This window comes from Anomalospiza imberbis, chromosome 3 (genome assembly GCF_031753505.1).
Source record: "Anomalospiza imberbis isolate Cuckoo-Finch-1a 21T00152 chromosome 3, ASM3175350v1, whole genome shotgun sequence".
Taxonomy (NCBI): domain Eukaryota; kingdom Metazoa; phylum Chordata; class Aves; order Passeriformes; family Viduidae; genus Anomalospiza; species Anomalospiza imberbis.
In genome coordinates, this window is record NC_089683.1 from 378,600 (window position 1) to 391,458 (window position 12,859).

The 12,859-nt window shown below is 67.8% G+C and overlaps 1 protein-coding gene across 2 annotated transcripts in view; it reads right to left on the reverse strand.

Annotated features, from left to right (window-relative positions):
- Positions 1–1,672: 1,672 nt before the first annotated feature.
- DNMT3A (DNA methyltransferase 3 alpha) overlaps positions 1,673–12,859 on the reverse strand; it is a 40,661-nt gene continuing 29,474 nt past the window's right edge. For both annotated transcript variants that reach the window (XM_068183095.1, XM_068183096.1), the window contains exons 7-23: positions 10,190–10,405; positions 9,957–10,115; positions 9,769–9,876; positions 8,062–8,218; positions 7,707–7,859; positions 7,445–7,489; positions 6,750–6,829; positions 6,534–6,646; positions 4,408–4,591; positions 4,238–4,322; positions 3,814–3,959; positions 3,495–3,585; positions 3,251–3,399; positions 3,053–3,138; positions 2,512–2,581; positions 2,202–2,320; positions 1,673–2,111 (exon numbers count right to left, since the gene is read on the reverse strand). In XM_068183095.1, coding sequence (XP_068039196.1) covers positions 1,970–2,111; positions 2,202–2,320; positions 2,512–2,581; positions 3,053–3,138; positions 3,251–3,399; positions 3,495–3,585; positions 3,814–3,959; positions 4,238–4,322; positions 4,408–4,591; positions 6,534–6,646; positions 6,750–6,829; positions 7,445–7,489; positions 7,707–7,859; positions 8,062–8,218; positions 9,769–9,876; positions 9,957–10,115; positions 10,190–10,405 — 2,103 coding nt within the window. In that variant the 3' untranslated portion in view covers positions 1,673–1,969. The remainder of the gene's footprint in view (positions 2,112–2,201; positions 2,321–2,511; positions 2,582–3,052; positions 3,139–3,250; positions 3,400–3,494; positions 3,586–3,813; positions 3,960–4,237; positions 4,323–4,407; positions 4,592–6,533; positions 6,647–6,749; positions 6,830–7,444; positions 7,490–7,706; positions 7,860–8,061; positions 8,219–9,768; positions 9,877–9,956; positions 10,116–10,189; positions 10,406–12,859) is intronic.

The following is a 12,859-nucleotide window of genomic DNA, read 5'->3' on the forward strand; positions in this document are numbered from 1 at the left end:
ACAGCAGCAGGCAGGCAGGACCTGTGCCCGGTGCAGCAGTCCTGTGCCATCCTGTGCCATCCTGTGCCGTCCGGCCCCGGGAGCGAGCAGGAACCCAGAGCCCGGGGCCAGAGCCCTCCTGCCTCGCCACCTTCACTCCCCGGCAAAGCCAAGCCCCGCGGTGCCCCCGGCACAGCCGCCCGTGCCAGCTCAGCTCCCCGTGCCCCCCGCACCCAGAGGGGCCCCCAAGCCCCCGGTAGCACCAGGAGGGAGGGGAGGTGGGGGCCCCGCCGCCGTCGGTCCCAGCACCTCGGAGCGCGCGGGCCGCGGCTCGCTGCCATTAGCCAGCACCCCGCAGCGAGCGCGGCCCCGGAGCCCGCGCCTTTCACAGTTAGAGAAGAGACAGCGACGGGCCCGGGCCCCCGGGAGCCTCCCCGCGCCCTAGCACCGGTCCCTGCCCCGCCGGGTCCGGCCGCCCCGCGGGCACCGGGGCTGCACCGGGCCGCCGGAGCAGTAGCACCATCCACCGCACTGCCAGCACCTGCCCGCGCTCTGCTCACACCGCGGCTCCCGGCCCCTGCGGCCGGGGCCACCGACACCGACGCTGCCGCCACCGCCGCGGTGCCCCGTCGCGGCACGCGGGGCACCGAGGGGACGCACGCGCTCGCTCCGAACCGCGCGCGGGCAGGAGAGCGATGGCCCGGCGGCCGCGGCGACGCCGCCGGGGGCCCGGTCCCGGCTCGCCGGGGCATCGCCCTCCTGCCGCCGGCCCGGCCCCGCGGATGTAGCACCAGGGTCCGGGACCCGCAGCCATCCCCGTGCCATGCCGCAAACGCCCCGGCCGCGCTCCGGCACCGCTCTGTCCCCCCTGCCCTGCCGGCGTCCCCGTCGCCGCCCCCGGCACGGGCCCTGCCGGACACCACGTACGCAGAAGAGCACCAGTACGCTGTGGGGTGGTGCCGGCGGGGCAGGGGGGCACCGCCGAGGCGCTTCCGTTCGGGACAGAAAAAGGTTATTGCATGACTCGGGATGGAGACGCTTCCGCCCGGCCGCCCCGGCCCTGCCGCTCGCTCGGAAAGGCCCGGCACGTAAGGCAACGTGGAAGCTGATGTCTCGACTCACCCCGCTGTGTAAAGCACCATTATGAAGTCAGGTTGTACAGTAGTAACAGTACCTTTTATATATATATATATCTATATCTCATATCTATCATATATATATAAACTGTAAACAAGAGGTAACAGCGGCTTCTAGGATCTGCTCTCTTCAAGGTTTCCGTGTGGTAGGCACCCAAAATACTGTAGAAAAGGTGTGTGTGTGGTGTGTGTGTTCCCGGCCTCCCTGCCGGGCTGGCTCCATGTCACCGGAGAGCGGTGCTGGTGGAACAGAGCGAGGCTCAGCCGCCGGGCGCTGGAGCCGCCGAGCGCGGCCGGGGCCGGGCCGGCCGGGCGCTGGCGCGGACGGAGCGGAGCGGTCTCGGAGCGGGTCTCGGAGCAGAGCGGGTCTCCTTTGCCTCCGCCTCCCTCCCCGCTGGGCTTTCCCGCTGCCGTTTCCCCCTCTCCGAGAGCGGCGCTGGCGACGGCATCTCGTCTCGCCCGCTGCTCCGAGAAGTGGAAACCAAACCGACAGGAAAACCCAGCCAGAAAAGAGCGGAAAATTAAAAGGTTACCCAAAAAAAAAAAAAAGGTTTTGGTTTCTTTTTCTTTTTTTTTCTTCCGTTTTGTTGTCGTTTGTTTGCTTTCGCCATCTTCCTTTTTGTTTGCTTCTTGTGGTTTTTGTTTGTTTTTAAATAGCTAAAGCTGATCCTGGGAAATTCCGGAGAGGACACCGACCCCTTTCGCTCGGGGAGACGTGTGCTGGGTTCCCGTCGGGCTGCGAAATCCCGTCTCTCTTCTGGGTGCTGACTCTTCTCTCATTCTGTGTGTTCACTTCTCTTGGCGTGGATGGGTTTGTTTCCGACTCGCTCCGTGTGACCAGTCCCTGCCCATCCCTAAACGCAGGCAAAGTATTCCTTCAGGGGCGCGAAGAGGTGGCGGATCACCGGCACGCTCCAGGACCTGCCGAGCAGTCTCTGCCGGGCCAGGCGGCTCATGTTGGACACGTCCGTGTAGTGCACGGGGAAGCCGAACACCCTGCGGGAGGGGACGGGAAGGGGTCGGGGTCAGGGGCCTGGCGCGGGCGGGACCCGGCGCGGTGCCCCGGCCCACCCGCGGTACCGGTACCTCTCCATCTCCGTGCACCACAGGATGTCCTCCTTCTCGTTCATGAACACGGGGAAGTGCTGGTCCTTGCCCTGCTTGATGGAGTTGGAGCGGGTGGTGATGGTCCGCACTTTGCTGAACTGCAAGAGGCACGGGCTGGTCAGGCTGGGGCGGGACCGAGCCCCGGAGCCACCGGGTGGGCAACTCCCACCCTGGGAGCCGCCACAGCTGATCCCTCCTGAAACCCCCACCCTGCGCCCCAGGGAGCTGACAGCACTGGAACGCCCCTCCAGCCCCTCCAGGGCCCCCTCACCACCCAGCCCGGGCTGACCTTTGCTATCCTGCCGTGCTCCAGGCACTCCTGCAGCTCCAGCTTATCATTGACGGTGGACGCGAGTGGCCTGGGGGGGAAGAGATGGTGGGCAGGGGGTGGCAGCGCTGTGTCCCCATACTGTCCCCCCCACTCTGGGCACAGGGCAGGTCTCCAGCTGGGGTTTGTGGGGGTCACAAGGTGGCCACGGCTGTTTTGGGGGTCTGTGGCAGGTGATGGGCAGGAAGCAATTCCTGTGGGAGCCCATCTGTGGCCACTAGCTGTGGGCCACGACAGCCAACATGCAAGAGGGACACAAAGGACAGCTTAGTGCCACCCCTCCAGCACAAGAGAGCTGGCACAGGACCAGCCACCCCCATGGGGGAACCACCACAGGTTTCTAGGGTGTGCCATCACCTCTTTGTCAGAGTCCCGCTCTTGCCCAGCCCTGACCAGGGTCAGGGGACCCCCAGAGCCACAGCTGGGCTGAGGGAGGACCCAGGGGTGCAGCCCACCCTCCCAGAGCCAGCCAGGGGCTCAGCTTTGGGCCACTCTCACCCACCTGTTCATGCCGGGCAGGTTCCCCCAGAAGTACCGTGCCCGGTGCGCTGCGGACACTTCTTTGGCATCGATCATGACGGGGTTGGACTGAGGGAGGGAGAGCGGGAAGGGTCAGTGGGGCTGGGCAGCCCCTTGCTGTGGGGCTGGGATCTGGGGGTCTCCGGGGCTGGAAAGGGGGTGACCCCAGGCGGGCACTGACCTCCAGGAAGCGCGAGATGTCCCTCTTGTCGCTCACGCCCATGGCCACCACGTTCTCAAAGAGCCAGAAGAAAGGCCGGTCGTCGCCCTCCTTGGGCCGGGCTTCGTGCAGCAGGCGGTAGAACTCAAAGAAGAGGCGCCCAGTGCCCTCTGGGAGGAGAGAGGAGGGCTGGGGTCAGGGCTGGGGGTCTCTGCCAGCCCTGGGGGGCCAGCCCCACCCCTGTGGAGCCCCAGCCCTCTCCTACCGTAGAGACCCTTCCTGGCCGGGTTGACGATGGACAGGTCGTTGCAGGGGCTCCCCCCGATGACCAGATCAAAGGGGCCCCACTCCTGTATCTGCAAGAGGGAAAGGAGAGCCCGGGTGAGCCAGGCGCTGCCAAGGCCCGGGGGACAGGGGCATGACGCTGGCCGAGCTCCCGGCGTGGGAAGGGACCCACCAGGACCGTGGAGTCCTACTCAGGGCGCCCCGACACTCCCACCGCGGCCCCGAGGGTTGCCCCAACGCTCCTGGAGCTCGGGGGGGGGTCCCGGTGCTGGCAGGGAGGGGGGCAGGACGGCACGTACGTGTTTCTGGGTGACGTTGCGGACGTCCCCGACGTACATGATCTTGCCCTGGTGCCTCACCATGCCCACGGTGATGGAGTCCTCGCACACCTCGGAGGCGATGTACCTGTCCACCTGGATGCCCAGGTCCTTCAGCACCAGCAAGCCTGTGGGGAGCCACGGGGAGTGGGCCATGCACGCACAACGGGCCCCCCCAGCCCCGTCCCCACCTGTGCCACCCGCCAGGGCTGAGCCCTTCCTGCTCCCCTCTAGGGCGTGACCCCTGGGGTGGAGCAGACAGTGGGGGCTGCCCACGGGAACACCCCCCGACCCGGCCACACCCACGGCCTGAGACCACCGGCCCCTGTCACCCCAATCCCACACACGCCCTGGGGGAGGCCCTGCAGGGGCCACGGGGCCAGGGACCCCAGGGACCCCCACCCACCTGTGGCGATGCCATCGAAGAGCGACAGCACCCGGATGGGCTTCCTCTTCTCAGCGGGCACCGGCGGGTACACCTTGGGTGGGTCCTGGAGCCACAGGGATGGGGTCAGCGGGGAGGGGTTGGGGGTCAGCGGGGAGGGGATGGGGGGTCAGCGGGGAGGGGGCACTCACAAACTCCTGGTCGTGGTTGTTGGCGAAGAACATCTGGAGGCGCGAGGGCCAGTCCTCCCGCCGCCGCAGCAGCCCGTAGACGCCCTTGTGGCCGCACATGTAGCAGTTCCAGGGGTCCTCCTTGATGGCCGCCTGCGCCGCCCCGGGGCCTACCAGCAGGTCCACGCACTCCACGCAGAAGCACCTGGCACAGGTGGCAGCCAGGGTCAGCGGCGGGGCTCGTGCCAGGGCGGTGGCACCGCCGGAACCGTGGCAGCTCCACTGGGGCCGTCCCCCACTGAGGTCCCACAGACCTGCCCACTCCCACCCGTGGGCTGAGACCACTGGCATTTCCCAGCTCAGTGCTGGGGCTGGGGCATTGCCAAAGCTTGCCCCAGCCCTGCAGCCGGACTGTGGCATCACCAGAACCTCCCCAGCCCCAAACCAGAGCTGGCATCAGCCAAAACCCCATGGCAGGACTGTGGCATCACCAAAAGCCTCAGTCCCACAGCAGACCTGTGGAACTGCTGAGCTCCACAGCAGCACTGGAGCATTGCCAGAGCCTCCCCCAGCCCTACAGGCTCTTGTCACTGTCAAAACCTCCAAAGCCCCACACCTGGACTGGTGTCACCCAAACTCTGTGGCAGGACCACGCCATCTCCAGTCTGGGGCATTACCAAAACTTCCCCAACCCCACAAACCAGGACCGAGGCACCACCAAAGCCCCCCAGTCTCAAACCACAGCTGGCATCACCCAGTCCCCGAGCCGGGACTGTGGCAGGACCAGGGCATTGCCAAAACTGCCACAATCCCACACCTGGACCAGAACATTACCAAAATCTCCCAACCCTACACATGGAGACTGTGGCATCATTAAAACATCCCAGCCCCAAACCAGGACTGGCATCACTGGAATCCTACACCAGCACTGAAGCATCACCAGAACTCCCCATGCTGGGACTTTGGCATCACCAAAACATTCCCAAGCCCCTCACCAGGACTGGCAGCACCCGATTTCCACAGGTCTGTGGCACTACCAGAACCTCTCTAGCTCCACATGAGGACTGAGGCATCACAAAATATCCCAGATTAGCGTTGAGGTGAATACATCTGGTCCAGGTAGTGGGTTTGAAATGCAGATTGAGCTGCAGAGGTTGAGCTCTGGGTGGAGCCCCAGCTTGAACTGCTGAGCTTTGGAGCTTTGGAATAACAAAGAGGAGAGGAAGGGTGACCCATCGGGGCGAATGGACAGAGTCCCAGCAGGGGTTGGGATAACATAACAAAGGAGATAAAGAGAGCTGCCTGCCAGCCAGGTGCACGCACAGGAGCTGAGGACTCTGGAGGAACAGTGAGACTGCCAGAGGGGGACACTGAGGGGACAAAACCGAGGGGGTCTTTAGTTGGGATCCCTCCTCAGAGGCACCAGCTCGGGCTGTGCCACGAAAAAATGGCTTTACTGAACAAGACGTCTGAGACTCTGCCATTGGCAAGCTGGGCTGGAGCCAGTGGGGAAACAGGGTCTGACTGGGCATGGGGCTGTGGGGAGCCCAGCTGGGCCATCGGGCCACTGCAGCCACGGGGCTCTGGCCACAGCAGTGACAGTCTCTGGCACTGGCAGTGTGACAGCCCAGGAGGCTCAGGAATGCTCAGACTGGGATGTTTCCTTAATGGCATCACCGAATTCCCGTGCCAGGACTTGGCATCACCAGAACCTCCCAGTCTCACACAGGGCCATGGTGGGACTGTGGCATCACCATACCCTACCCAGACTGGGACATCAAAGTCTGGCACGGGGACAGTGGCCCCACCAGAACCTCCCTGGCCCCACCAGAACCTCCCTGGCATCAGCATACCCGCCTGCTCCTGTGCCACAGACCACAGCACTGCCAAAACATCCCAGCCCCAAACCACGACCGGCTGAACTCCGATGCCAAGACTGCGGCATCGCCAAACCTTCTCAGTCCCTTACTGAGACTGGGACATCACCAAAACTCCCCAGTCCCACACCAGGACTGGCATCACCAAAAGCACGTGGCAGGAACGTGGCAACACCGAACTTCCCCAGCCTCACGCCAGACAGGAGTGGGGCCCCAGTGGGAGCTGCCTGGTTCCAGCCCAGCCCCGTGGCACCCCCAGCCCCGTGGCACCTGCAGCAGTTGTTGTTGCCACACATGAGGACCTCGCGGCCACCGCAGCAGATGGTGCAGTAGGACTGGTAGCCATCGTCGTCGTACTGGTACGCGCACTCCAGGAAGCAGTTCTGGGGACAGCCGGGGTGTCACTGCGGGCCTGGGGACACTGGGGACCCCGCCACAGGGCAGGGCACACCCTGTGAGCCCCCCAGGCCATGCCCCACGCCGTACCTTGCAGTTTTGGCACATCCCCCCGATGAACAGAGGGTGCTCCAGGGTCACGTTGAGGCTCCCGCAGGAGATGCAGATGTCTGGGGGAGAAGGGGAGACACTGCCCTGGCACCCCACCCTGGCACGGGGACACCCCAACCATCGCCCTGGCACCCCAGCCCAGTGTGGGGACACCCCAAGCCATCGCCCTGGCACCCCACCCTGGCATGGGGACACCCCAACCATCGCCCTGGCACCCCAGCCTGGCGTGGGGACACCGTGACCCATCATCCCAGCACCCCAGCCCGGTGTGGGGACACCCCAGCCATTGCCCTGGCACCCCACCCTGGCATGGGGCCACCCCAGCCATTGCCCTGGCACCCCACCCTGGCATGGGGCCACCCCGAGCCCTGTCCTGCAGTCCCCAGGACACACTCACCCCATGCTGGGGTCACGCCAGAGCTGGGGAGCAGCCCTGGGAGCAGCAGGCAGGAGTCCCTCTGCCCTCCAGCCCCGGCCCCGACAGCCCCGGGCAGTGTCCTGGGGGTCCCTGCCACCATCCGGGGTGAGCCACTGCCACGTCCCGGCTGCTGTCCCTCTGCCAGCCCGGCTGAGGGGTGGGACAAGCCTGGCGTCCCGGCCCTGAGCTGCCCCACAGCCCTGTGTGCCCCCGTGCCCTGGGACGGAGCCCAGCCAGCCCGCAGCCCCGCACTCACCCTCGATGTTCCTGCACTTCTGCCGCACCTCGTACACCAGCCGCTCTGGGGGAACAGCGCGGTCAGGGGGGGCTGCCCCAGCCTGGGGGTGCAGGGAGGGACCCCCCGGCAGGGAGGAGCCCGGGGGAGCAGGGGGCCTGGCCTGGAGCAGCTCTTTTCCCCCACCCCGCAGTGAGCGCGGCCGAAGCAAGCCCCGAGGGGGGAGCGGCGGGCGCGGGGGCACGGCCAGCCCCGGTAGCAGCCCCGGTAGCAGCCCCGGTACCTCGGGTGCGCTCGTCGATGATCTCCTTGACCTTGGGCTTCTCCTGGGTTGTGCTTTTCCGGGGTTTTTTGGCGGGTGGGGGCGGTGCGTAGGCGGCTGCTTCGGGCTCTACCCACATCTCCGTGTAAACTTCTTTGTAGGGGTTCCGCTCCTCTGCGGGACATGGGGGGGGCAGCGCTGTCATCAGTGGTGTCCCCCACCGGGTCACATCACCGGGGTCCCCCCAGCAGGGTCCCAGCCCCCCGGGACCTCCCTGCCGGGCCCGTGCCACCCCAGCTGATGGCCAGCGTCCCCCAGAACCGCGGGCCAGCGTCCCCAGCACCCGACCCCGCGCAGGGCCTGCAGCCGCGCTCACCTTCGGGGGGCTCCAGCCCCTTGGGGCCGGAGGGCTGGAAGCCGCCCAGGGCCCACTCGATCATCTGCTTGTTCTGGATCTCCACCACCTTGGACGTGTCCGTCTCGTCGTTCTCGGGGCACGCGGGGAAGATCTTCCCGGCCCGGCTGCTGGCCACCTGTGGGGGTGCAGGTGTCACCCACCCCACAGGGGGTCCCCATCCGCCTCCCCCCGGCTGCTCCTGCTCCTGCACTGCCCCGCCGGGCAGTCCCCAGCCTCGGGGGCACCAACGCGGTCAGGAGCCTCCACAAGGGACCCCCAAAGCCAGGATCCCCCGCAGTGTGGGACAGCCGATTCCCAGACACCCCAAAGCCTCCTCAGAGAGCAGCGCACCACGCACGCCCACACCCCGTGCCTCTCAGGAGACCTCCAGGTGCGGCAGGAGGGGAGGCAGGGCCGGGTCCCGGCAGGGTGGAGAGGCAGCGGCTGCTTCCACACACGGAGCCGGTGCCCCGGGGTGTCCCCTCCACGGGGGGCTCGGCCGTGTCCCCCCATGGCTCGGCTGTGCCCCCCCATGGCTCAGCCGTGTCCCCCCCATGGCTCGGCCGTGTCCACCATGTCTCAGCCGTGTCCCCCCATGGCTCGGCCGTGTCCCCCCATGGCTCAGCCGTGTCCCCCCCATGTCTCAGCCGTGTCCCCCCCATGTCTCAGCCGTGTCTCCCCATGTCTCAGCCGTGTCCTCCATGTCTCAGCCGTGTCCCTATGGCTCTGCCGTGTCTCCCCATGTCTCAGCCGTGTCCCTATGGCTCTGCCGTGTCCCCATGTCTCAGCCGTGTCCCCATGTCTCCGCCGTGTCCCCATGTCTCAGCCGTGTCCTCCCACCATGGCTCAGCCGTGTCCCCCCATGCCTCCGCAGTGTCCCCCATGGCTCAGCCGTGTCCCCATGGCTCAGCCGTGTCTCCCATGGCTCAGCCGTGTCCCCCATGGCTCAGCCGTGTCCTCCCACCATGTCTCAGCCGTGTCCCCCCATGGCTCGGCAGTGTCCCCCCATGGCTCGGCAGTGTCCCCCATGGCTCAGCCGTGTCCCCCCATGTCTCAGCCGTGTCCCCATGGCTCCGCCGTGTCCCCATGCCTCCGCAGTGTCCCCCATGTCTCAGCCGTGTCCCCCCCATGGCTCGGCAGTGTCCCCCCCATGGCTCGGCAGTGTCCCCCCCATGGCTCGGCAGTGTCCCCCCATGGCTCAGCCGTGTCCCCCATGGCTCAGCCGTGTCCCCCCATGGCTCGGCAGTGTCCCCCATGGCTCAGCCGTGTCCCCCATGGCTCAGCCGTGTCCCCCCATGGCTCAGCCGTGTCCCCCCATGGCTCGGCAGTGTCCCCCCATGTCTCGGCAGTGTCCCCCCATGTCTCGGCCGTGTCCCCATGTCTCGGCCGTGTCCCCATGGCTCAGCCGTGTCCCCATGGCTCAGCCGTGTCCCCCCCATGGCTCAGCCGTGTCCCTCTCATGTCTCAGCCGTGTCCCCATGGCTCAGCCGTGTCCCCCATGTCTCAGCCGTGTCCCCCCCATGTCTCAGCCGTGTCCCCCCATGGCTCAGCCGTGTCCCCATGGCTCAGCCGTGTCCCCCCCATGGCTCAGCCGTGTCCCTCTCATGTCTCAGCCGTGTCCCCATGGCTCAGCCGTGTCCCCCATGGCTCAGCCGTGTCCCCCATGGCTCAGCCGTGTCCCCTCACCTGCAGCACCTCGTAGATGGCCTTGCGGTACATGGGCTGCTTGTTGTAGGTGGCCTGGTGGAAGGCGCTGGCGAAGGAGCTCAGGGGCAGCAGCTTCTCCACGCACACCTGGGGACAGGAGGCGGCCGTGGCGACACCGGAGGGAGTTCGGCCGCCGCCGCCGCCGCGCCCCGGGGCTCGCCACTCACCACCGAGAACTTGCCGTCGCCGAACCACATGACCCAGCGGGTGCCCTCGGCGGCGCGGCTGCGGCCGGTCATCCACCAGGACACGATGCGGCCGGGCCACCAGGAGAAGCCGCGCAGCTTGCCCCACACCAGCTCGCCGATGCCGAAGCCGCGCCCGTCCTGCGGGCGGCGCGGGGCTCAGCGCGGCTCGGGCGCACCGGGCCCGGCCCCGCTCCGCCCGGCGCGGCGCTCACCTCGTACTCGGGCTCGTCGTCGGCCGATTTGGACGCGTTCTTGTCGCCCGCCTCGGCCACGGCGGGCTCGGGCGTGGTGGCCACGCTGGGCGAGGCGGGGTCGGTGGGCTGCTGCGGCCCGGGCGGCGGGCTGGCCTCCTCCTCCTTCTGCGCCTCGGCCCGCGCCGGCTCCTCCACCACGTTCATCACGGCGATCACCTTGGCCTTCTTCTCCGCCTGCGGGGACGCGGCCCGGGGCCCGTGCCTCAGTTTCCCCCCGCTGACCCCCGGGATTTATCCCGGGGCCCGTGCCTCAGTTTCCCCCCGCTGAACCCCGGGATTTATCCCGGGGCCCGTGCCTCAGTTTCCCCCCGCTGAACCCCGGGATTTATCCCGGGGCCCGTGCCGTGCCCCCCGCCACCCCCGCACTCATGCCGTGACCCCCCGAGCGCATCCCGGTATCGTCTGTGCTCATCCCCGTCCATGTCACCGTGGACGGGATCCCCCCCCCCCCCCGGCCCCGGCGGGATCTCCCCGCGCGGCCCGGGCGCTCCGGCCCGCAGTGGTGCCGGTGCCGGTTCCGGTTCCCGTACCGGCGGGAGCGGCCGGGCCCGGCCGGGGCGGAACGCGCGGAGCCGGAACGCGCGGAGCCGGCCGGGCCGGTGCGGGTCAGCCCGGCGGCCCTTTGTCTGGGCTCCGGGTCACGTGGTGCCTCCCGGCCCGGCTGGTTGGCTGCGGTGGGGGGCGGGGGGGGGGCGCGGGGGGCATGGGCCGGACCGGAACCGAAGGGGAACCGAAAGGGCCCGAGTGGAGCCGAACGGAACCGAAAACACCCGAGCACAATCGGAGCAACCGAGAGGAGCCGAAGAGACCCGAACGGCGCCCGGCGCGGAGCCGGAGGGAACGGAGCGGAACCGAAGGCACCGGGCAGAACCGAAAGGTTCCGAAGAACCGAACGGAGCCGAGCGCCGCCGAGAAGAACGAAGACACCCGAGCGGCCGGCGGGACGGATCCGAGCGGTCCTCAGCAGAACGGAACGGTTCCGAGCAGAACCGAACGGAGCCGAGCGGACTCCCGGCACGGAACCGAACGGAGCCGAGCGGCCCCGAGCGCTCCGGCGCCGTGCCGCTTGCCCGGTGTCCTCCCGCCCCGGCCCCAATGCCGCTCCCGGTGCTTGTCGCCCCGGCCCCGCTGTCCCGCCGGTGCCCCGGTCCCGGCCCGTCCCTCCCGGTACTCACGGGCCCGCGGCCGCGCTCCGGTCCGGGCTGGGCTGCGCCTCACGCCGCGGGGCCGCTGCCGCCGCCTTTTGTCCCGGGGCCGCGGCCCCCCGGCCTTTGTGCGGAGCGCCGGGACGGGGCGGGGGCGGCGGCGCCCCGGGGGCCTCGCCCCGCACGGCTGGAGCCGCCCCCGCCCCCCGCACCAGTGTCCCCAGTGCCACCAGTTGGGGACGGGGGGTGGCAGGATGGACACCGGTCTGCGGTCACCCTGCCCAGTTCAGCCCAGTACGGACACTGGTGTGACACCGGTCTGCGGTCACCCTGCCCAGTTCAGCCCAGTACGGACACCGGTCTGCGGTCACCCTGCCCAGTTCAGTCCAGTACGGACACTGGTGTGACACCGGTCTGCGGTCACCCTGCCCAGTTCAGTCCAGTACGGACACCGGTGTGACACCGGTCTGCGGTCACCCTGCCCAGTTCAGCCCAGTACGGACACTGGTGTGACACCGGTCTGCGGTCACCCTGCCCAGTTCAGCCCAGTACGGACACTGCTCTGCGGTCACCCTGCCCAGTTCAGCCCAGTACGGACACCGGTCTGAGGTCACCCTGCCCAGTTCAGCCCAGTACGGACACCGGTCTGAGGTCACACTGCCCAGTTCAGCCCAGTACGGACACTGGTCTGCGGTCACCCTGCCCAGTTCAGCCCAGTACAGGCACTGGTCTGAGGTCACACTGCCCAGTTCAGCCCAGTACGGACACTGGTGTGACACCGGTCTGAGGTCACCCTGCCCAGTTCAGCCCAGTACGGACACTGGTCTGCGGTCACCCTGCCCAGTTCAGCCCAGTACAGGCACTGGTCTGAGGTCACACTGCCCAGTTCAGCCCAGTACGGACACTGGTGTGACACCGGTCTGAGGTCACCCTGCCCAGTTCAGCCCAGTACGGACACCGGTCTGCGGTCACCCTGCCCAGTTCAGTCCAGTACGGACACTGGTGTGACACCGGTCTGCGGTCACCCTGCCCAGTACAGCCCAGTACGGACACCGGTGTGACACCGGTCTGAGGTCACCCTGCCCAGTTCAGCCCAGTACGGACACTGCTCTGCGGTCACCCTGCCCAGTTCAGCCCAGTACGGACACCGGTCTGAGGTCACCCTGCCCAGTTCAGCCCAGTACGGACACCGGTCTGAGGTCACACTGCCCAGTTCAGCCCAGTACGGACACTGGTGTGACACCGCTCTGCGGTCACCCTGCCCAGTTCAGCCCAGTACGGACACTGCTCTGCGGTCACCCTGCCCAGTTCAGCCCAGTACGGACACTGGTGTGAGGTCACCCTGCCCAGTTCAGCCCAGTACGGACAACGGTCTGAGGTCACCCTGCCCAGTTCAGCCCAGTACAGGCACTGGTCTGAGGTCACACTGCCCAGTTCAGCCCAGTACGGACACTGGTGCGGGGCTGGCACCGGCCCGCTGTCC